The following is a 25165-nucleotide window of genomic DNA, read 5'->3' as shown; positions in this document are numbered from 1 at the left end:
TTGTCTTTCTGACATAAAAGAATAAGAAAATCCATGGCATCCTTGTAATTTTATATGGGTCTACATAGGAGGAAGATTTATCATAAGAAATACTTTTTGCATTTTTTTATGGACCATAGGGACCATAGTGATGCTTTTCTGGTCTTTTTGGCAGTGCTGATGTTTAGGAATCCTAGTCATCTTCCTCTCTAAATCACTAACTCAGATGTAGTTTAAAACTCCATGACAGATTAGGAAATTGTGTGATCTCTATGCAATCGCTGTCTTCATTCTTTTCACACATGTAGGCAGAAGTATTATGTATAACATTTCTTAAGCAGTTATTTGTGAAGTGGCTTTGACTATTGATATAATTCATTTAAAATGGACTAGATTGTTTTTAATAGCTGTTCTTTTTTACAGAAACATTTAAAAAATCCCAAGGAATTCCTTGGGAGTTGTGTTTTTCTTGTAAATATCTACCTTTGATTTTTGGGACAGAGCAAAACAATATCATTGTTTTGTAATAGTAGTTTACTTGTTTTTGTGGCTTAAAGATACAGGGCCAAATAATGTAATAGAATATTAATTTCCTGTAATGAAGTACTTTATTTTCAAATGTACTATATATTTTTATATAGTACATTTGAAAATAAATCTGTCAAACTCTTGATTTTTACAATAATGATAATTTTTGGTAACTATTTTTATGAGAATACTTTTCTAATTTGAACAAGTATAGCCTCACTGTTAGAGAAAAGTGTTGTTTGTAATTTTTATTGAAATCAGAAGAGCAACCCCCAGGTAGGTCAGGTAAGTGCCCATGATGCTCAAACCACTGAACCCTGCCGGCCAGGGCTCTCTGGATATTTTTTTACAAAAGTATTTTTTTAAAATAACTCCAAAGAATATAATAACTTTAGATTATTTGGGGGGGCCTTAGTAATTTTCAAGTTTTCCTCACTACCAGATTTTCTAATTTCTTTTAGGAATGAGTACTTGTGTGTTAAAATATATTTAGAAATTTGAGGCTTTACCCATGCTTGTGTATATAAATAAGGAATTTAGGGTTCTTGTAAAGCACTTTAAATAGATATTATTTTATTGGTGGTAAAGTCTGGCTTATAGTCATTTATTGCTATAAACTATGGTAACATATAACTAGAAATGCTGTCATGTATGAATGCTGCTGTTTGAAAATTGTTCTATGTAATTTTCTGAATATATTACCACAGCTTAATAAATTGCAATACTTTCTTTTTCTTTTGTTTCTTCATTCAGTTACCACATCAAGTGTTTTATGTTTGTCTGGCACATATCTTTATGTGCTTTTATGTGTTGTATATACATTGTGTTACTGTCACTTTTCATTTTAATATCACATAAATCATTTATTTTCTCTGCTCTCATGAACTTTCCTGAGGGCATATAGGGACATAAGTAACATGTTTCATGTGTCTCCGGATATATATTTTTTATTGACCCTTACTCAGAAGTGAGAATATTTTTTCCATTGATTTTTTTTTTTTTTTTTAGAGAGAGAGAGAGAGAGAGAGATAAACATCAGTGTATGAGAGACACATCCATTGGTTGGTTGCCTCCCACATGCGCCCTGACTAAGGACAGGAAGGGGGTGTGGGAGTGGGGGCTTGGGGAGGGGTTAAACTTACTGCAACCTCCAGGTAGGTTTGGTAGGTGCCCATGACCAGTAGTTGAACCTGTGATCCTCTAGTGTGCAGGCTGATGCTCTAACCACTGAACCCTGCTGGCCAGGGCTCTCTGGATAATTTATAAAAAAATAATTAAAAAAAATAGGTCTAAATGAAAGGTTTATTTAAAAAATCAATGTGTTCTTCCAAAACAATCTTATATACCTATTTAAAATTCTCTAACATAGCACGTTCTTTAAAGATATGATAAAGTCTATTATGATGAAGTGACATATTTTGGGGTGTGTTTCTTACGTTAAATTTATTTGAAACAGGGAATATATATGTGTATAGGTAAACTTAGATGTTTTGCCTTGGAACATAAAAAAATATACACAGTTTGTTGATTTATGATATTTAATTTTAAATAGATGAATCTAGTTTTCTCATGTTTATAAGAAATATATTATTGCATAACGTAAGGTATAATAATCATTTTCAGCAAAACAGAGATTCGATTTAAATGTGGTTATCTTTTGTCATAAAAATATTGAAATTGAACACTATAGTCAACAGTTGATGATTATATAATGAAATTATCTGTACTTTGCAGTGCTACTCTTTTGGCTTTCCTGGTTGAACTGCTTAAAAGTTCAGTAGCCATGCAAGAACAGATGCTGGGTGGAAAAGGCTTTTTAGTCATTGGCTACTTACTTGAAAAGGTAAGTGACATGTAATGATGATTTTATTGTGTACCCTACAAAGATGTACAACTGACACTCACTAATTATAGTTTTTCTTTAGTTTCCTTTTTCATTAACTATAGAGAGGCTATATTTTAGGCTAATTCATAAGCATTTTTATATTATACACCTAGATGTAAGTGTAGACATTGAACTAAATTAGGTTAGAAATTTATATAATTAAGAAATTCTGAGTGAAAATAGAAACTAAAAAAGATATTTCATCTGCTTTTCTTTAAAAGTTATAAGTTTGTTCTTAATTCTTTTTTAATTATGGAAACTGTTTTCCTATATCTTGAGTATTGATAATTACCTAGATTTATCTGAAATTACATTTTACATAAATGAGATTCTATAAAATGTCTTTGCCACATAACTGCACATGACACAGTAACTATCAGGAGCTACCCCTTACATAAACTTGTCATTTATTTACTAATGTTTTATCGGCATAATTTTAAAGTGAGCTTTTTTTAATCCTCACCCAAGGAAATTTTTCCATTGACAATCAGAGAGAGTGGAATAGAGAGGGAAAGACAGAGAGAAACATCGATGTGAGAGAGACACATTGATTAGTTGCCTCCTACATGAGCCCTGACCAGGGCCCGGGCCAGGGAGGAGCCTGCATCCAGGTATGTGCCCTTGACTGGAATCAAACCCGGCACCCTTCGGGCCGCAGGCCTACACTCTGTACACTGAGCAAAACTGGCTAGGGCTGAAGTGAGCATTTTTTTACACTAAAACTTAGCTTAAAATTAGAAATATTGTGAAAACACTTCAATTCAAATAAATAGAATTCAGTACTTTCTCTTTCTCAGAATTAATGTCCTTAATATTATACTGTCAATTTAGTGGGTAAAAATATTTTCTTGTTGTGTTTTTTATTTGCATTTTTAAATTTTGAATAATATTGGATATATACATATATGTGTGTGTGTGTGTGTGTGTGTGTGTGTATGTATATATATATATGACATTCTTCATTTCTCTTCTATGAAGTGCTTATTTATTCCTTTGCCAATTTTCCATATTACCTTCAAGACCCCTACTCCTAGGCAGTCTGTGATCTACTTTTTGTCTCTGTGATCTTATGTATTATAGATATTTTTTGTAAGTGGAATCATGTAGTAGTTGTCCTTTTGTAAATGGCTTATTTCACTAAGCATAATGTTTACAAAATTCATTGTTGTAGCATATATCAGAACTTCATTTCTTTTTATGACTTAACAGAATTCCATCATATGTATTTATTGCATTTTCTCTATCTATTCATCTGTCAGTGGATATTTGTATTGTTTTCTATCTTTTGGCTACTATAAATAACTAGAGGCCCGGTGCACAAAATTCATGCACGGGGGTGTATGTCCCTCAGCCCATCCTGCACCCTCTCCAATCTGGGACCCGTCGAGGGATGTCCGACTGCCCGTTTAGGCCCAATCCTGGTAGGATATGGACCCTAACTGCTGGCTCCCAACTGCTCGCCTGCCAGCCTTCCTGATTGCCCCTAACCACTTCTGCCTGCCAGCCTGATCACCCCCTAACCACTCCGCTGCCAGCCTGATTGATGCCTAACTGCTCCCCTGCCAGCCTGACTGCCCCTAACTGCCCTCCCCTGCAGGCCTGGTAACCCCTAACTGCCATCCCCTGTAGGCCTGGGTCCCCCACAACTGCCCTTCCCTGCAGGCCCGGTCGCCCCCAATTTCCCTCCTCCGCTGGCCTGGACACTCCCAACTGCCCTCCCTTGCAGGCTTGGTCCCTCCCAACTGCCCTCCCCTGCTGGCCTGATCGCCCACAACTGCCCTCCCCTGCTGGCCATCTTGTGTCCACATGGAGGCAGCCATCTTGTGTGTTGGAGTGATGGTCAATTTGCATATTACTCTTTTATTAGATAGGATTCTTTATTAGATGTATGATTTCCAAAGGTAGTGTTCCATTCTGTAGATCACTTTGTGTTATCATTTGCATTTCTCTGATAACAAGTTAAATTTAGCATTTTCATATTTTTATTGTCTTTTTGGTTATCTTCTTTCATTAAAATCTGCAGTATTTGGATTTTCTATCATTTTTTTATTAAGTTGTGGAACTTCTGTGTATATCCCAGATATGACACCTTTGTTGACTATGTATTACATATATCTCTTCCTCTGTGGCTTGTCTTTTCATTCTCTTAATGGTATTTTTTAATGAACAAAAGTCCTTAACTTTAATATATGTCAAGTTTTCATTTTCTTTTATGATTAACCCATTTTGGATTCTTATGTATGCCAGAACCATAAGACTCAAAATTATGTTTTACTTTACACATTTAGATTTATAGTCAACCTCCAGTTGCATTTTGTATATGGTATGAAGTATAAAGGGAAAAATTTCTTTCTCTCTCTCTCTCTCTCTCTCTCTCTCTCTCTCTCCCTTTCTCTCTCTCTTCAGGTATATATCCTATATAACAAAAGCCTAGGTGGTGTCACGTGACATTATCACAAGAAGGCCACCACAAGATGGTCATCACAAGATGGTCAGCAGGGGAGGGCAGTTGGGGCCGAACAGGCCAGCGGGGGGAGGGGCATTTAGCAACGACCACGCTGGCAGAGGAGAGCAGTTGGGGCGACCAGGCCTGCATGGGAGGGCAGTTGGGGGCGACTAGGCTGGAAGGGGAGGGCAGTTGAGGGTTACCAGGCCAGTAGGGGAGGGCAGTTGGGGGCCATCAGGCTGTCAGAGGAGGGCAGTTGGCGGCGAGGTCAGGCCTGCAGGGGAGGGCATTTGGGGGCGAGATCAGGCTGGCAGGTTATTGCAGTTGGGGGTGAGATCAGGCTGGCAGGGGAGGACAGTTCGGGGCACTCAGGCCGTCAGGCGAGGGCAGTTAGGGATGACCAGGCCTGCAGGGGAGGGCAGTTTTGGGGGCGACCAGGCCTGCAGGGGAGGGGAGTTGGGGGCAACCAGGCTATCAGGGGAGGGAAATTGGGGGTGACCAGGCCGGCAGGGGAGGGTAGTTGGGAGCCATCAGGCTGGCAGAGGAGGGCAGTTGGGAGTGAGATCAGGCCTGCAGGGGAGGGCAATCGGGGGCAATCAGGCTGGCAGAGGAGGGCAGTTGGGGGCCAGCAGGGGAAGGCAGTTGGGAGCGATCAGGCCAGCAGGGGAGGGCAGTTGGGGGCTGACAGGGGAGCAGTTAGGCCTTAATCAGGCCAGTCTGAGAGCAGTTAGGGGGCAATCAGGCTGACAGGCAGAGGTGGTTAGGAGCCAATGATCCCGGAGGGATGTCCGTCTGCCAGGATCAGGCCTAAACCGGCAGTCGGATATCCCCTGAGGAGTCTCAGATTGGAGAAGGTGCAGGCCGTGTTGAGGGACACCCCCCCCCCCATGCAAGAACTTAGTGCACCGGGCCTCTAGTATGTAAATAAATAGGTAACTGGGTGACCATGTGTACATTAGGTCATTTCCAGAATCTTACTATTGTGGTTTATTTCTTATCTTTGACGCAGTACAACATTATCTTGATACCTCATAGTGTGCCATCTAGTTTTATTTTTCTTCAAAATTGCCTTGGCTATTCTTGGTCTCTGAACGAGCATATACATCAGCCTTTCAATTTTCACATACAAAAAATTTTTCTAGGGTTTTTATTGTATTATGTTGATTTTTACATTGAATCTTTCAATTCATACACTTCTTATATCATTCTGTTTATTTAGGTGTCTTGATTTCTGTGTAGAAAAATTTTTGCTGAAATTTTTCCTAGATAGTTGAGGTTTTATAAATTTCCTTTTTTTTTTTAATTTGTCATTGGTACGTAGAAATATAGTTGGTCTTTATATTGATCTTTTATATACTGATCTTGCTATTACTTTATTAAACCTAGTAGTTTGTAGATTTTTTAAAATTCTGTGAAAGTCCTAACCAGTTTGGCTCAGTGGATAGAGCGTCAGCCTGTGGACTGAAGAGTCCCAGGTTCGATTCCTGTCAAGGGCATGTACCTTGGTTGCGGGCATATCCCCAGTAAGGGGTGTGTAGGAGGCAGCTGTTCAATGTTTCTCTCTCATCGATGTTTCTAACTCTCTATCCTTCTCCCTTCCTCTCTGTAAAAAATAAGTAAACTAAAAAAAATAAAAATTCTGTTGAAAGTTATATATCTGAGAATGAGAACTTTTTTTCTTTCTGATACTTTTTATGCCTCCCCTCCCTTTGACTAACTGTACTATCTAAGCCATTCAGTATAGTGTCAAATAGAGGTTGTAATGGTGGGCATTCCTAACTTATTTCAGATTTCATGGGCAAAGATTTCAATAATTTTCCACTAAGTAAGATTAGTAGGCTATAAATTACATTTTGTTGATTCTTTAAATCAAGTTAAGAAACTATTTCAAGTTTGCTAAGAGTTTTCTTTATCAAAAACAGGTATTGAATTTTATCAAGTGCCTTTTCTGCATTATTTGAGATAGTTATAATGTTCCTACATTTTTTTTATTAGTTTAGTGAATTATATTGATTTTCAAATGTGAAACCATTCTTATATTCCTGGAATCCTGTCTAGCCTTAAATTCATTCTCATTCCAACCAGTTTTCATCTCTTTACTTCCCTTAAAATGGCTATGTGTCACCCATAGGCTTCATGTTCTTTCTTTATGATTCTCAGTCTACATCTTACTTGACCTTTTAATAATATTTCAGTTTAACATTCTTTCCTTGAAATGCTTTCTTCAATTGTATTTTGTGACAGTATTCTTTGTTTCTTCTTACCTCCTTGGGCTTTTTTTATTCTCTCTTTGTAGTTCCTCCCCTTGTTTCTAAATTCTAAAGACTGTACTATCTTGTTATCTAATCCTGGAAACCTTTTTACTTTTCTGTTTACATTTAATTGAGTTTATCATTCCCTTAACTTTTATTGTCCTGTAAATACTACATATTCTCAAATATATATCTCAAACCACAATCTTTTCTTTGACTGCTAATCTCTCATATACAGCTCCAGATGGATGTCTAATAAGCTTCATAAATAGAAATTAGCCAAACTTACTTTTTATTTTCCTCTCTAACCTTTAATCCTTCAGTCTTCTCTTAGTTAACAATAACAGCATTCAACAAGTACTTCAGACCAAAAATGTTAATCCTTTTTTTTAAGAGCATTTTCTTTTTAAATGTATTTTTTATTTTTATTGTTACTGATTTCAGAGCAGAGGAGAGAGGGAGAGATAGAGACATCAATGATGAGAGAGAATCAATGATTGGCTGCCTTCTGCATGCCCCCTACTGGGCATTGAGCCTGCAAACTGGGCATTTGTCCTTAACCGGAATCAGACTTGGGACCATTCAGTCTGTAGGCTGATGCTCTATCCACTGAGCCAAACTGGCTAGGGCAGTGGTCAGCAAAGCCAAATATCAACAGTACAACGATTGAAATTTCTTTTGAGAACCAAATTTTTTAAACTTAAACTTATTCTAACGCCACTTCTTCAAAATAGACTTGCCCAGGCTGTGGTATTTTGTGGAAGAGCCACACTCAAGGGGCCAAAGAGCCGCATGTGGCTTGCGAGCCGCAGTTTGCCAACCACGGGGCTAGGCCAATGTTAATCCTTTTTGACTCTACTTTTTCACACAGTAAATTCGTACTATCAGCAAATTGTATTGCTTAGTATCAAAATATATCCCGAAACAATAACTACTTTATACTTATTATTCTGCACCTTTCTATATTCTATATATATAAAAGCGTAATATGCAAATCGACCAACGGCTGAACAACTGGTCACTGTGATGTGCACTGACCACCAGGGGGCAGACGCTCAAAACAGGAGCTGATGGCCAACCTCTTGGTCCCTCCCCCCAGCTGCTGCAGGCTCTGATCGCCCGATGGGGAACCAGGGGAGGGTGGCGGCAGATGCAGGCAGCGCCAGGCCAAGGTGGGTGTGAGCGAGCGGGGCCCCGATCACCCTGCTAGTTGCCCCAAACACAGGGCGACTGGCGTCAGCGTCAGCGGGGCGGGGCCAGCTGCTGGCACCTGGGGAAGATTGGCCCTGATCGCAGGCCAGGCCTAGGGACCCTACTCATGCTAGAATTTCACGTGCTGGGTCTCTAGTACATTGATATTATCTTAGTTCACATTGCCATCTTTCACCATTGGTTACTCACAGTCCATTTTTCACTTGCATTCAGAGTAAAATTTGCCAGATCTTACAAGTCTATCCTGTTTATAGTAAATTCACAAATTTCTTACTTCTGATAACATATCTTTAACATTCTCCTTTTTGCCTTTTCTTTTGCAGTCACATGAGAGGCCTTGATATTCATCACATTTGGACTGTTTCATAAAAAACTTTTAATGTATTTTGTTTTATTTTGCCAAAATATGAATGACACCATGATTACTCTAAATAGAATAGTAACCCTTCCCTGACCATCAGTATCTGTCTACCAGGCTAATTTTTATAGCACTATTCTGATATATATATTTTTTTCTTTTTTTTTTTTTAAATATATTTTATTGATTTATTACAGTGAGGAAGAGAGAGGGATAGAGAGTTAGAAACATAGATGAGAGAGAAACATCAACCAGCTGCCTCTTGCACACCCCCTACTGGGGATGTGCCCGCAACCAAGGTACATGCCCTTGACCGGAATCGAACCTGGGACCTTTCAGTCCACAGGCTGACGCTCTATCCACTGAGCCAAACCGGTTTCGGCAATTCTGATATATTTTTAAAAATATTTATTTTTTAGCTCCTTTCACTGGAATGTAGTTTTTAAATTCATGAAAGCAGGGACAATATCTTTTTTTCCTCACTTTATTGCTGTATCCTCGGCACCTAAAAGAGTGACTGACAACAAATATTTGTTGAATAAATGAAATGTACTTACATGCTTCTTTGATTACCTAAAAAGAATATGCTTTCTCAGATTATTCTTTATACTGTTATTTATTTTTATTTAAAATGTATATTGGTTTTTATTGATTTTGGAGATAGGAAGGGAGAGGGAGAGAGAGCTAGAAACATCAGTGATGAGAGAGAATCATTGATTGGTTGCCTACTGCATGCCCCTTACTGGACATCAAGTCTGCAACCCAGGCATGTGCCTTTTATGGGAATTGAACCTGAGACCCTTCAGTCTGCAGGCCAATGCTCTACCCACTGAGCCAAACTGGCTAGGGCTATACTGTTTTCTTTTTAAATAATTGGCTGCCAGGTCAATAGTATCTATACTAATAAAAGGGTAATATGCTAATTAAACCAGTTCATCAATCTCGTTTACCCCTTCAAAGAACCAAAGAACTTGGTTTCATTGATCTTTTGTATTTTTTTTATTGTAGTTGATTTCTAATTTAATGCCATTGTGATCTGAGAGGATGCTTTATATGATTTCAGTCTTCTAGAATTTGTAGAGACTTAGCCTGTATCCTAATATGTGGTCTATCTTTGAAAATGTACCATGTACACTTGAGAAGAATTTATATTCTGTAGCTTTTGGGTGAAATGTTATTAAGATGTCATTTAAGTCCATCTGATCTAGTGAGTTGTTTAGGATTGCTGTTTCTTTGTTGATTTTTTTTCTAGGAGATTTATCAAGTGATGTCAATAGGGTATTAAAATACCCTACTATTATTTGATTGCTTTTGATCTCTCCCTTGATATCTTCCAGAAGGTTGTTTTTTTTATGTATTTGGGTGCTCTTGCATTGGGTACATATATATTTACCAGAGTTATATCCTCTTGTTGTATTGAACCCTTTAGTATTGTTGTATAGTGTTCTTGAATTCTGTCCCTTGCTTTGCATCACTTTGTATACTTCCTCAATTCCCTTCTGGCCTGATGTGTTTCTGTTGAGAAAGCATTTGATAATCTAATGAGAGATCCCTTGTAGGTAACTCTCTCTCTCTCTCTATCTTGCAGCCCTTAAGATTCTCTCTTTGTTGTTAAATATTTCCATAGTAATTATGTTTCTTCATGTGGGTCTTTTTTGGTTCAATTTATTTGGGACTCTGTGTACTTATCTGACTTTTTTTTCCGCAAATCAGGGAAGTTTTCTGTCATTATTTCTTCAAATAGGTTTTTAAATCCTTGTTTCTCGTCTTGTCCTTCTCACACCCCTATTATACAGGTGTTACTTTGTTTCATGTTGTTCCATAAGTTTCTTAAGCTCTCCTGCTTTCCAATTTCTTTTTCCAATTGCTGTTCAGATGGGGTGTATTTTTCTACCCTGTTTTCTAGCTTACTGATTTGGTCCTCCACTTCTTCTAGTCTACTGTTGAAACCTTTCCATTGTGTTTTTTTATTGTAGCTATATCATTCTTCATTTCCTCTTGATTCTTACATATGTTGATTTTCTCATTCAGCTGGTTTAGCAACTTTAGGACCCTTATGCTGAATCTTTCTCTGACATATTTCTTGCCTCTGTTTCATTTAGTTCCTTTTCTGGTTATTCATCCATTTCTTTCCTTTGGATATTATTTTTCTCCCCATTTTTGCTGTCTCTTTCTTGCCCTGGGCTCACTGCTTGGGGTTGAGGGGTTGAAGCTCCTAGTGGTTCAGTGATCTCTGACTCCGTAGCCAAAGTTTGGGTCTGCCTGAGTTTCACACCAGTATTGTCTCTGCTCTTAATTGTAACCCTTTTTCCCACGGTTCTGGTCCCTCAGTTGTCCACTTAAGATTCTCGGGGGCGGCAGTGGCCATGCACAGTTCCTCCGGTGTGTGACTCCCTGTGATGGCCCAGGGCCCTCTGGTATGCAATTCACTGTGCGGCCCAGCACCCAATGCAGGATGGTGCCCTAGGACCCACTTGCAGCACACATACATTGTGGTTCTGGGACCTGTGGCTGGGCACACCAGGTTGCACCAGCAGATCTGACGTGGGCTAGGGAAGGCATGCCCCAGATGATAGCTGTATCTGTGTCGGGGGCTGAGCACACACCTACTGATTACTGTCTGTGCTGGGGTGCACTGGTCTTTGGCTCTGTACTGGAACCAGGGATGGAGCTCGGCGAGGGGTATCCCTGGCTTGCACTTATAGCACGGACCCGAAGCATGGGCTCCTGGGACAATGAGTTTGGGCTTTTGCGAGGAGGTGCAGCTTGGAAGGTCTGTCTGGTGTATACTCACTGCAGACGTCTAGAACCTCTGTAGCTGTACCACGCTGCTCACTGCTGGGCACAGTGGTCGTTCCACATTGGTTATGGGCTGGCAAGTGGCTCACTGTACATGTCTGGTGGTGGTGTTGGAGGCTCATCTGGGTGTAGGTATGCATGCACTTTTGGCCTCCATTGCTCCCCTCTTCAAGATGGCCTAGGCTCCCCGCTAAAGCAGCGCTGGCGTTGGAGTGCCCACAGCAGTATCAGGGACTCCCCGCCTAGGAGAGTCCGGTCTGTCAGTCCCCCGGACTCCTGTGATATCTAACTATCCCTCACTCCCCCACAAACACACCACAAATGTCCACACACGCTCCTCTCACTCCTTTAGTTACTCACACTCTCCCCCTCCCTGCTGTCCTGTCGGCCCCCATCTTTTTCTCTTCACTACTCTTCATTGTCTACTACCCTGATGATATATTGTTGTTGACTACATGCATATTGTAATCATCTGAGTTTGTAGATTTCTTATGTAGAAGTATGAAAATGCATGCATGCTTAAATAAAATTTATTGAGTTGTTACGAGCATGATGAGTATAAGTAATATTATACCTTAATAATCCTATACTGATAGTTTGACTTTAATCAGTGGATAATAGAGATAAAGGTATAATATGAACTGTGCTTTAGGGTAGTGTGATAGGTGATTCTACTACCTTGGGGAGGCTGGTGATACTACGAACATGATTACTAGATGAGGAAGAAGTAATTTGTGTAGGTAGATACATTTTTTGACATTTGAGTTTTTGTTATTAGCTTTTTTGAATACCTTTTCCTCTATAATATTTTCTACTGAAATTATACTCTAGGGTAGCATTTTCAATTAAACTATAATACAAGTTTGATATGCATAAAATTTTCCAGTAGAACGTAACTGGTGAAATTAACTTTAATAATATATTTTATTTAATCTAGTATACCCATAATATTTCCACTTCAACATATAATCAATATGAAAAAGAGTAATTGGTATTTTGCATTATTTCTTCATTCTAACCCTTCAAAATCCAGGATGTACATAATTACAGCACATTTCACTTTAGACACATTTCAAGGGCTTAGTAATTAGATATGATTAGTGGCTACTCTGTTGGACAGTGAAGCTTTAAGGTTTGATTTGAATTTTGGAAGGTCTATCATTTACCTAAATACCATTTGTTACAGGTTATGTATTGGTGATGGCAGTTGAAAATTCTTGATGGGAGACCTCAGCATAGAGATTTGTTATATGAAGCTGTGGAAGCCTAAAATATCTAGGGAGAGTGTATTTATTCAGAAGAAAGTTCCAAATAAATAATCTTCAGCAGTTTCCATCTTATAAGTAAAGGACTCTTAGGAGTGATCTGAGCCTTGTGAATGCCAAAGGAGGACAGTATTTTCAAGCAAACATTATGGATAGGTCAGAAAATTTTATGCTGTGCAAGGTGCAACTCATTTGTAACTTTTTGAAGAAAGGTTTCAGTAGAATGGTAGCATCAGTTTATTATCCCTGTGGGTTGGATATAGCAAAAGCACTTCTCTTTACTAATAACTTTTTTTGGTATGTATATGTATTATGAGTTCATTTTTTAAATTGTGTTTTTTTTTTAATTTTCCCCCCATCAATTTCTAAAAAAAAAGGAATAAAACAATTTATTATTCATAACATATTTTATTTCTTTAGCCTGAGTAAAGTGGCATTTTTTAAACAGATATTTACTAGTATCTGCTGTTATCCTAGAAAGAGCTTCAGATAACAAACTATCATTCAGAGAATTATCTTAAAATTCTAAGTTTCTAAATGAAATTAAAATTTAAATATCTATCAAAAGAAATGTAAAGTTTTTTTAAGTTTATATTTAAAGTATTAGGGATAGCATATGAAAAATTAGTATGTGTTTATGTTAAGTCAACAATTTTATACTTTGGTATTCTGCATAGTTTTAGTTTGAATTTCTGTTTTCTTTCTTCAGTCCTCACGAGTTCATATAACTAGAGCTGTCCTAGAGCAATTTTTATCCTTTGCAAAATACCTTGATGGTTTATCTCATGGAGCACCTTTGCTGAAGCAGCTTTGTGATCACATTTTATTCAACCCAGCCATCTGGATACATACACCTGCAAAGGTATACATTTATTCTCATTTATTTTATTTTATTGTAATGTTATAAGTAACTAGAGGCCTAGTGCATGAAATTCGTGCACTCGGGGGGGCGGTGGTCCCTCAGCCCAGCCTGAGCCCTCTTGCCATCCGGGAGCCCTCGGGGGATGTCCAACTGACGGCTTAGGCCCGCTCCCCATGGAGAGGGTGCCTAAGCCAGCAGTTGGACATTTTTAGCACTGCCGCAGAGACGGGAGAGGCTCCCACCACTGCCACTGCGCTCGCCAGCCGTGAGCCTAGCTTCTGGCTGAGTGGCGCTCCCCCTGTGGGAGCGCACTGACCACCAAGAGGCAGCTCCTGCATTGAGCGTCTGCCCCATGGTGGTCAGTGCGTGTCATAGCTACTGGTTGTTCTGCAGTTCATTGATTTGCATATTAGCCTTTTATTGTATAGGACTAGAGGCGCGGTGCATGAAATTCATGCATGGGGGGTTCCCTGAGCCCAACCTGCATCCTCTCCAATCTGTGACCCCTCGGGGGATGTCCCGCTCACAATCCTAGACCTCTGGCTCCTAATCGCTCACCTGCCTGCCTGCCTGATCACCCCTAACTGCCTCCCCCCCCCTCTGCTGACCTCATCGCCCCTCACTGCCTCTGTGTGCCGGCCTGATCACCCCTAACTGGGCCCCCCCCCCCCGCCGGCCTGGTCACCCCCACTTCTCTCCCTCCGCTGGCCTAGTCACCCCTCACTGCCCCCTTCCCCCCGCCAGCCTAATTGCCCCCAACTGCCCCCCCCTGCTGGCCTGGTTGCCCCCAACTGCACCTCCTGCCCCCGCCGGCCTGGTCACCCCCAACTGCCCCCCCTCCCACTGGCCTGGTGACATCTTACTGCCCCCCCCTGCCAGCCTTGTCGCCCCAAATTTCCCCCCTGCTGGCCTGGTCACCCCCAACAGCCACCCCTGCTGGATTGGTTGCCCCCAAATGTCCCTCCTGCCAGCCTGGTTGCCCCTCACGCCCCCCCACCCCCACTGGCCTGGTCGCCTCACGCAGCGTGCTGTTCAGTCGTTTGGTCGTCCCTCACTAACTCCCCTGCCAGCCTGGTTGCCCCACGCAGTCTGCTATTCAGTCGTTTGGTCATCCCTCACTATCCCCCAGCCAGCCTGGTCACCCCACGCAGCCTGCTTGTTTAGTCATTTGGTTGTCCCTCAGGCCAGCCCTGGGCGGCTGGGCAGCCCACATCTGAGGCTTGCCTGCTCCTCAGGCCGGCCCTGGGCAGCTGGGGGGCTGAGGGGACTGGGGGACTCTGGAGGCAGGTGTGTGGAGCGGCCAGTCCCGCCTGGGGCCAGGTCTGGCCATGCTGTGTGCCTGCTGCCCCGGCAGGGCTGAAGGGACTGGGCGTCGCCATCTTGTGGCTATGGGCACTGCCATCTTTGAGGGCATGGCAGTCAATTAGCATATTCCTTATTGGCTCTGGGCACCACCATCTTTGTGAGGGCGTGGTGGTCAATTAGCATATTCCCTCCTTATTAGATAGGATAATTAGTGGATCTAAACTATCCAGTAGAACACATTTGGAATTTTCAGCTTATCTTGTACTCAATATGAAGCAATTGTATTAAGCTGCATCAAAAATCAAAATATTAAATATGTAAATATTTAAATAAGTGAAACTACAGTTAAAAATTAAGCGTGATATAACTGTATTCTGATGTCATTAGCTGTGATTTATATTTTTCCAAAAAAGAGAATTTGGTACGCTAATTATTAGAAGACTAAAGAGAGAAAATAATAGATAACTAACTGTATTATGATAATTATGATCCTGTGATTAGAAAATTGCTTGTATTGTAAATATAGAATTTGTTATGTAAATATAATTTGTTTTAAAATAAATATATACACAAGACATTTTTTCTAGATATCAACATAAACCTTTTAATATTTTGCATACCTGCACTTAGCCCTATTACAGTCTACTGTTAATCAATCAATAATCAGGGACATATTTTATGATTTTGAGCTGCCTTATGCAATTTTCAAATCTTTCACATAACTTTTTGTACATCATCTTTAAATTCTGACTTTAATTATTACAGTTTATTATGTTCATTATAGTGCTAATCTCAACCATGAAGTTTGTTCACTATTTCAACAAGGTGTTTGACTTATCTTTTCTCTGTTGACATGGTTAGACTTCTCATAGTGGCAATGGGTTACGATATTTTGAAGTTACATCAAACTTTTAAGATATATGACAATACTATATATTGTTTGCAAATATGACATAACTATGTGATATTCTGTGCTCTTTGAGCTGCTGAATCATACTTTGATTTAGGCTTTCATCTAATTGACTTTTTAAACAATTTGATAATCCTTTCAGATACTTTCAATGGAATTACTGATTTATTTAAAATTATTTCATGTTTAATAGCTATTGCGTTACCTTTATTAAAATAAATGGCATTACATTCTGTTTATTGCTGATCGTTTTTTAATATAAATAATATTTAAAAAATATTTATTTTTAACCTCATATGCTACTTGCTAGGCCTTTACTAATTTTCATTTAAGTTAGAATAGAGTGCATGTGTATAATATAAACACTTGAAACTTTAAAAATTTATTTTAATGGTCTGTTAATATTTTGTGAATTAGGTTCAGCTTTCTCTATACACTTATTTGTCTGCTGAATTTATTGGAACTGCTACCATTTATACCACCATACGCAGAGTAGGAACAGTGTTACAGCTAATGCACACATTAAAATATTACTACTGGGTCATTAATCCTGCTGACAGTAGTGGCATTACACCTAAAGGATTAGGTAAGTATAATCTTTATTTGTACCTTACACTGTACTATGATTGGTCTATATTCTGAGTACTGTTATAATTAACAGATATGCTTGGTTATGAAAATATCACTCAACTTTTGTCTTTCTTATATAGTAAACTGCTATATTGAGATATGTTTTTTTGGTCAAGAAGTTTATAGTTCTGCAATATTAAACTATTTTTGCAAAAAGAACAGGTAGTATAAATAATATTCTATCTTATATACTATATACTTATTGTGATTAAGGAAATATATTCATAATATTAAAAACATATGAATGATATTGGTCATGATACCATGAATTCTGATAGTTCTTTTAACATTTTGAAATTGTTTACTTTCTATATATTTGTTTCCCGACTTCATAGTTTCTTACAAGTATAGAAGAAGCTAATTATTCACTGCATTGGGTTGTTTAAAATATACTGAAAGTTATTTTCTAATTATATAAAAATACATACTTATCATAGAAAATATAATAATATATAAGAAAAATTATTCATAACCCAAACCTCAGGAATTAACTATTACAAGTTTGGTGTATCCACTGTTTCTCATTGAATAAATCCGAGAAATATTTAAACTCTTAAAGAATTAAGGTTTTCTTGATTTTTGCATATTTTTGTTTTCTTAGCTCTGCATAAGATGATATGCCATTTACCTATTTCTAAAGTTTTGATTCTATAAATAATCAAATCTACAGATAATTAAGTGATTGATTTGATTGTACATCATTACTTACCTCTACCTTTGATTTGTTTAGAATTTCTGAGAAAAGGTCTCATAATAAATATTGTCAGTTTTATTCAGAAATATTATACCAATTTACAATTTCACCAGTAGTATGTTAGAGTGCTTTTCTCAGCATATGCACAAATTCATCATTTTATAAAAATTTTTTGATAGGGCAAAATAGCACTTCACTATTTTAATACTCATTTATCAGCTTGCTTTTATGTCTTTTATTGATGGTACTTTAAAAATTGTGACATTTACACTCAGATATAGTATTCTATCTTTATGTCTTTTTCTATTTTTTTAAAACTCAGTGATGCCTAAAGTCTACTGAATATTCACAATGAGTTGGAATCTATGCTAAGCTTTTTACATGTTAATTTTAAAATAGTTTATATGTAATATATTCTATATACATATTTACACATGCATATAGTACTATATCTAAATATAACTATTTTATTAATATCACTCACATTTTGTAGATTGGGGGGAAAGTTACAGAACTAAAATTTGAATCATGTTTATCTGACTTAGAGCACTTGTTCTTAAACACTACTGAGTTTTCTTTACTTAGGAAAACCATATATTCACACATACTTATTTCTGCTTCAAATAAATTGTTTTGGTAAATACAGTTTTTAGAAACCAGAATTTTGGTGTTAAATGTGCTTGTTGTATTTATTCTCCTTTGGGTGTCATTGGCTTCTGGGCATTTTTAGTGAAAAGGATGCAGAAATATAAATACATGCATTCGTCTAAACTGATCTACCTATATTAAAAACTGTGAGTTCATACCTTCAATCTCAGCTCAAAACTATGTGGTTCAATATAACCTCAAACATTTCAGCTTTCTTCCTTTAATAGTGAGAAATCTTACTCCCAGTATCTTTAATATATTTATGTTAGAGGCCCAGTGCATGAAAATTCGTGCATTCGGGGTGGGGGGAGTCCCTCAGCCCATTCTGCACCCTCTTACAGCCCAGGAGCCCTCAGGGGATGTCCAACTGCCAGCTTAGGCCCCCTCCATGGGGGAACAGGCCTAAGCTGGCAGTCAGACATCCCTCTGGTAGCCTGGGAGCCCTTGGGGGATGTCCACCTGCCAGCTTAGGCACACTCCCTGGGGGATCTGGCCTAAGCTGGCAATCAGACATCCTTCTGACAGCGGGAAGCGGGCCTAAGCCGCAGTCCGACATCCTTAGTGCTGCTGCAGAGGTGGGAGAGGCTCCCGCCACCGCTGCTGCGCTCACAGCCATCAGCCCGGCTTGTGGATGAGCGGAGCTCCCCCTGTGGGAGTGCACTGATCACCAGGAGGCAGCTCCTGTGTTGAGCGTCTGCCCCCCTGGTGGTCATTGTGCATTATAGCGACCAGTTGTTCCGCCGTCTGGGTCAATTTGCATATTGCCCTTTTGTTATATAGGATATTTGCATATTCTACATTATGAAACCAGTGTTCTGACACCTACGCCATCACCTTCTCAGCATTGACATGCCACTTGGCTCTGAATCTCCACAACTTTAACTGTGGATGATCCTTATTGCCTCCTTGACCTCCATTGTTTCTTTGCCATTGCATACCACTGGCCTCTATTGTTTTTTCACTTTGCCCTAAAGGTGTTACCTCCTGGTCCATGCCATCCTCTGGTGTCTCCTTGGCCTCTGCTATCTTCTGGACTCTTAGGCCCTGCTGGCTCTGGCCACGGAAAAGAGAGGAGAGGGAAAAAACCACATATATATATCCTATATAATAAAAGCCTAATATGTAAATTGCTCCCCTTGGGTGGTTGTTCGACTGGGAGAACAGGAGTTCAACCGCTTGCTATGACGTGCACTGACCACCAGGCGGCGGCACGGCACTGGCAGCAGGCGGCAGTGTAGGCGCTGTGGGCCTTATGGGCCCTGATGAAAGTGGAACCTTGGCGAGATGGTGAAGCAGGTGAGTGGGTGGCACCAGGCCAAGGCTGGTGCAAATGGAGGCCCCATTGCCATGCCGATCGCCCTGCAGACGCCGACCAGCAGTGGTGGTGGGGATGGGGCCACCACCTGGCTCCCAGGCACTGAGGGAGACAGGTGGCGGCCTGGCCTGATAGATTGCCCTGCAGGTGGGATGGTGGAGCAGGTGAGGGGGCGGTGCCAGGCCAAGGCCTGATGCACGAAGATTCGTGCAAGAATTGGCCTTCCTTCCCCTGGCTGCTGGCACTGCCTTCACTTTGGCCCAGAGCCGCCTTTCCGCCTTTGCTGAAGCCTGGAGCCACCTTTCTGCCTTCACATACTGCCCAGATGCCCAGAGTGGCTGGGGTGGTGCAGAATGCCTGTGTCGTTGCCATGGGGATGACGCAAGTGTCCCGCCCCCGGCTGTTCGGTGCCTGTGTATGCAAATTAACCCGCCATCTTTGTTGGGTTAATTTGCATACTCACTCGTGATTGGCTGGTGGGTGTCATGAAGGTACGGTCAATTTGCATCTTTCTCTTTTATTAGTGTAGATAAACACAAAGTGGTATTATATGTGTAAATATAAAATGAACCTTAACAGACATAATTAAAAAAAAATAAAGGTAGACCTTTACCCCTCAAAAAAAAAGTAAATAAATAAAATGAACCTTATATAAGTAACACTAAGCTTAAGAAATAGAACATTATTATAAACCTGTTTGAAGGTGCACACACCTTCCTCCCCTCTCCAGTCCAGAGATTTCCCCATCTTTAATTTTATGTTTATTGTGCTTTTACTTTACTTGAGTAAGTTTTAGTTTTTACTATGCTTGACTCTTTTGTTATTTATGTATGTATTCCTGAAGGATTGCTTTGCTTCTGTGTTTTACATAAATAGTATTATTATTTGTTTTGTCATTCAGTTTTATATTTGTAAGATAAATTTATTTGTATTTCATTTTGTAAAATTAGTTCTTATTATTCACATACACAAAATTTATACATACCTATATATTTCTATGCAACCTGCTCTTTACATTGTGTAATGTATGACAGTAGTAAATCATTACATATAACATTTACTGACTACTTACAATTAAAATGGACCAGGAACTATTCTAATGTCTTTACATATGTTGATCTATTTAATTCTCATAAAATATTCTATGACATAAGCACTATTATTACCCTCCTCCTAACAAAAATATTCATGTATTAAGGTAATATAAAACTTGTCCAACTTCATTAAATAATGGCAAATTTATAAATAAAACTAATATAATTTTACTAAGATATTGGTATACTCTACTGGGATGGAATAGGAAATATCAGAGGTAGGGTGAGGATTCTGTATTTCTGGTGCCCCAGGCAATCCTATATAATAAAGAGGTAATATGCAAATTGACCATCACTCCAACACACAAGATGGCTGCCCCCATATGGTCAAAGATGGCCACCCCCATGTGGACACAAGATGGCCACCACAAGATGGCTGGCAGGGGAGGGCAGTTGGGAGGGACCAGACCAGCAAGGCAGGGCAGTTGGGGGTGATCAGGCCTGCAGGGGAGGGCAGTTAGGGTGACCGGGCCTGCAGAGGAGGGCATTTGGGGGCAACCAGGCCTGCAGGGGAGTACAGTTGGGGGGGACCCAGGCCTTCAAGGGTGGGTAATTGGGGGGGACCAGGTCTGCAGGGGAGGGGAGTTGGGGGTGACCAGGTCTGCAGGGATGGACAGTTACGGGCGACCAGGCCTGCAGGGGAGGGCAGTTAGGGGCAATTGGGCCAGCAGGAGAGGGCAATTGGGGCAATTGGGCTGGCAAGGGAGGGAAGTTAGGGGTGACTGGGCTGGCAGGGGAGGGCAGTTAGGGGTGACCAGGCCTGCAGGGAAGGACAATTACGGGCGACCAGGCTGGCAGGGGAGGGCAGTTAGGGGTGACCAGGCTGGCAAGGGAGCAGTTAGGTGCTGATCAGGCTGGCAGGGAATGGTTAGGGGTGATCAGGCTGGCAGGCAGAAGCGGTTAGGGGCAATCAGGCAGGCAGGCAAGTGAGGGGTTGGGAGCCAGCAGTCCTGGATTGTGAGAGGGATGCCCACCGGGATCGGGCCTAAACGGGCAGTTGGAAATCACTCGAGGGGTCCCTGATTGGAGAGGGCTGGACTGAGGGACACACACACACACACACACCCGTGCACGAATTTCGTGCACTGGGCCTCTAGTGTTTAAATATTCAGGGATTTTATAAACTGGTACTTAACCCTTGGTACCTTGAACTTGAAATCAGTCATGTTGGGAATATTTACATAACAGAAATAGAACTCTGCAAATGACCTAAATCAGGACCTCACTCTCCACCTTGTACAGTTCTTTCCCTGCAATCAACTGGTTAATGGGTTTCCCTGCTAGGCTGCTCTCAGTGTTCAATTTCTTCACCTAAATAGTGGTTATACAATAGGTGTTCATTTTATAATAATTCATTAAGTTGTACATGTATATCTTTTGTGTAAGTGCTATTTTTTCACAGTGAAAAATATTTTTTTAAGAATACATAATACCAGTGTTGATAGGAGGATAGGGTACTTTTTACTATTGGCAAAGTGGGGCAAAGATGTAGAAGGCAGTCTTGGAAAATAGGGAAGATATTTCTTTCTCAAGAATAAAAAGAGTGGATTATTTGAATGTTAATTTGCTTTGAGATATAATAATCTACATGTTAATTTTTGCTGAATAAATAAGAGATGCTAGAAATGACACATAAAGGGATTGTAGTTTTAAAACTTATGTAAATCCTGGTTGCATTAAGAAAAGTTTGATGTTTAAGGACTCTAATGGTTCTAGCTACCTACCTTAAAGGTATAATTTAATTTTTGTATATTATATATATTACATGTGCTTATTGTATATTCTCATTTTTTGGTAATTAAATATTTGCAGTTAATTAATTTGAAATTTGGATATTATGTAATTAGTATATATGTTTAATGTAATTGTCATTTTCATTTATTGACTCATAAGCATTTATTGAGAGTCCACTATAATATGTATTTGGTACATACAGGTGACAGAAGGAAAGATCTGCAAAGAAATAATTACAATACAGTGTCACTTTTTCTATGCTTTGTTTTTTAAATGAAGACCACTTTGAGGATGGAAGATGTATTGGGAAAACTTGGATTTGAGAGGGAAAAGGGAACCAACCTATTAAGTTAATAGAAGTGGGAAAAAGTATCTGTGTGACCAGTTGATGATTATACATTTATCCATGTATAGTAATGTAATTTTTAAAAAGTAATTCTTTCCCTCAAATCTGACATTTAGTGAATAATTTGCAATTGCTAAAACTCTGAAAAATTAATGTTTAGATTCTCTGATATAATTCTAATTATGCAGCATTAGTAGTAATAAATATAATTATATCAAATATAACTATTAAATAATTCCATACTATCCTAACATTATTGCATTAAGCTTATTATCAAAATTTTTTCCTGTTTTTCTTTTTTTTTTTTTTCTTTTTGTTTTATTTCAGATGGTCCACGGCCATCACAAAAAGAAATTGTATCACTACGGGCATTTATGCTACTTTTTCTGAAACAGCTAATACTAAAGGTAAAATAATTTTATGTAATTTAAAATTACAATATATTAGGTGAAAAGAAATTTTTGGTATAGTTTAAAATCATTATCAAAATTAGCACAAACTGTTTAATTCATGGATTGTTTTCAGAATTTTATAAATGTTAGTATTAACTTTGGTTGAATTTTATTTTTTGTTAAATACTCTTTGAGATTCTTTATCTTAACAGTTATAGCACAAAAGCAAGGAACATGTGAATATGAAACAAGAATAAATATTTTATTCCAGAAAATGGTGTATGTCCTCTTTTAATAAGGCTTACATTAATGTATTTTATCAAAGTAGGGTTTTTAAAAGATTAATATTTTTGAAATGGAAAATAAAGATAAAATTCTCAATATTGTGAAGTTTTATAGTAATTTGCATTATTTTTAAATTTTACTAAATTTTTATTGATTTCATAATGGAAGGGAGAGGGAGCGATAGAAACATCAATGATGAGAGAGAATCATTGATTGGCTGCCTCCTGCATGCCCCCAGGTATGTGCCCTGACTAGGAATGGAACCTCACCTCCTGGTTTATAGGTCGATAGTCAACCACTATGCCACACTGGCAGGGGCAGTAATTTGCATTATTTTAAGGAAAGAGTACATGTTTAAAAATAGTGATTATTAATACGACAACATGATCAAAATATACTAACTCTTTATAGGGAATGTCAATCAAATATTAACTTCAGAGAATAGATACAAATTTCCAAATATTTATTTAAACTGACGTAATATAGTCTCTTGATTAGGAAGTGTCTGGACATTTTAACTAAAACATTACTTCTTTTAAGTTTTTTAAAATTTCTTTAAAAATGCTCATTTTGATGCCTTTAATTAAAGTTTTAAGTTTAGATTTAAATTAATACTGTTTTTAAACATTAGGATCGAGGTGTCAAAGAAGATGAACTTCAGAGTATATTAAATTACCTACTTACAATGCATGAGGTAGGACATGATCTGGGTCTTCTATTTTAATTATTTTATTCAAAGCATAGCATAGTTTTAACTAAAGAAATTTTGGTTATTCTTATGCAGGATGAAAATATTCATGATGTGTTACAGTTATTAGTGGCTTTAATGTCAGAACATCCTGCCTCAATGATACCAGCATTTGATCAAAGAAATGGAATAAGGTATGAGTATAATATTAGTATTTTAATAGACTTTAATTGAGTACAGTTGTGCTTTCTAGAATGGACCCTATTCTATGAACTTTTGAATAAATATAGCAGTCTTACACGTTAAAAGGAAATAAATGGAGGAAGCTGCTATATAAACTCCAAAATGTAACTGATGAGGTGTACAGAAAATGGATCTCAGGTCTCAAGAAGAGTAATTAAATCATTACTATACTGGAGAGTATTATTCTAAGAAATAAGCCAGACAGAGAAAGACAAGTATCACATGATGTCACTCATATGTAGAATCTAAAGAACAAAAATAAACTGATGAACAAAATAAATCAAGAGACATAAAATCATGGAACAGACTGTGGAATCTCAGAAGGAAGGGGAGGGGGGACAGAAAGAGATTAACCAAAGAACTGTCCTAATATATAAAAACCCAGGGTCTGTAACGACCGACCGAAGGCTCGACCGAGAAATGCATGTGTATGTATTCTTATTTTAAGGTTAGGAATATACAATGAGTTTTCAAATTCAACATATTATATTGTTATACTTTACTTTTATCCTAATATATAAAAACCATGGGTCCGTCACATCCACAAGGACCTGAGGCTCAACCTAATGCCCAGGCTGCACGCACAGCAGGCTCTGGTGGGTGGGGACTTGTGGCAGTGGTGACGAGGACAGGGGAGGCGGGACCGGCACTCACACTCACTCACAACTGCACACACGCACAGACACACACAGTGCCCACCAGCTCACAGCCTTTTCTCCCTTTCTTTCCCTCCCTCCCAGCTCGCTCTCAGAGCCTCTCTCAGGATGAGGGAACAAAACAGACTGGGCCTGAAGAGGCCTGGATGGAAGGGAGGGCGGGCAGAGGGTGGAGTGGCCCCCACTGGCCCCACCCCCTCCCAGCCAGGAAAGAGGAAGAGGGAGACAGGGAGGCAGGGAGGCCTGGAGGACTGCTGAGAAAAGCAAAGAGAGACAGAGACTGGGCGAGATCAGGTTGGCAGGGGAGGACAGTTGGGGCAACCAGGCTGGCAGGGGAGGGCAGTTGGGGGCGAGATCAGGCCGGCAGGGGAGGGCAGTTAGGGGTGATCAGGCAGGCAGAGGTAGTTGTGGGTGAGATCAGGCCCACAGGGGAGGGCAGTTAGGTGCAATCAGGCAGGCAGGCAGGCAGAGGCAGTTAGGGGTGATCAGGCAGGCAGGCAGGTGAGCAGTTAGGAGCCAGCGGTCCCAGATTGCGAGAGGGATGTCCGACTGCCCATTTAGGCCAGATACCTGTGGAATCGGGCCTAATCTGGCAGTTGGACACCCCCCAAGGGTCCCCTATTGGAGAGGGTGCAGGCT

The 25165-nt window shown here is 39.5% G+C and overlaps 1 protein-coding gene across 2 annotated transcripts in view; it reads left to right on the top strand.

Moving 5' to 3' along the window:
• Window positions 1-25165, top strand: part of NBEA (neurobeachin) — an 896160-nt gene that overhangs the window by 194044 nt on the left and 676951 nt on the right. For both annotated transcript variants that reach the window (XM_028135810.2, XM_008158996.3), the window contains exons 11-16: window positions 2242-2350; window positions 13434-13586; window positions 16219-16387; window positions 22590-22669; window positions 23571-23633; window positions 23724-23821. In XM_028135810.2, the coding sequence (XP_027991611.2) occupies window positions 2242-2350; window positions 13434-13586; window positions 16219-16387; window positions 22590-22669; window positions 23571-23633; window positions 23724-23821 (672 nt within the window). The remainder of the gene's footprint in view (window positions 1-2241; window positions 2351-13433; window positions 13587-16218; window positions 16388-22589; window positions 22670-23570; window positions 23634-23723; window positions 23822-25165) is intronic.

The sequence above is a fragment of the Eptesicus fuscus genome, chromosome 8 (assembly GCF_027574615.1).
Source record: "Eptesicus fuscus isolate TK198812 chromosome 8, DD_ASM_mEF_20220401, whole genome shotgun sequence".
Classification (NCBI taxonomy): Eukaryota; Metazoa; Chordata; class Mammalia; order Chiroptera; family Vespertilionidae; genus Eptesicus; species Eptesicus fuscus.
Note: the sequence above shows the minus strand (reverse complement) of the source record. Positions and strands in the feature narration are given on the sequence as shown.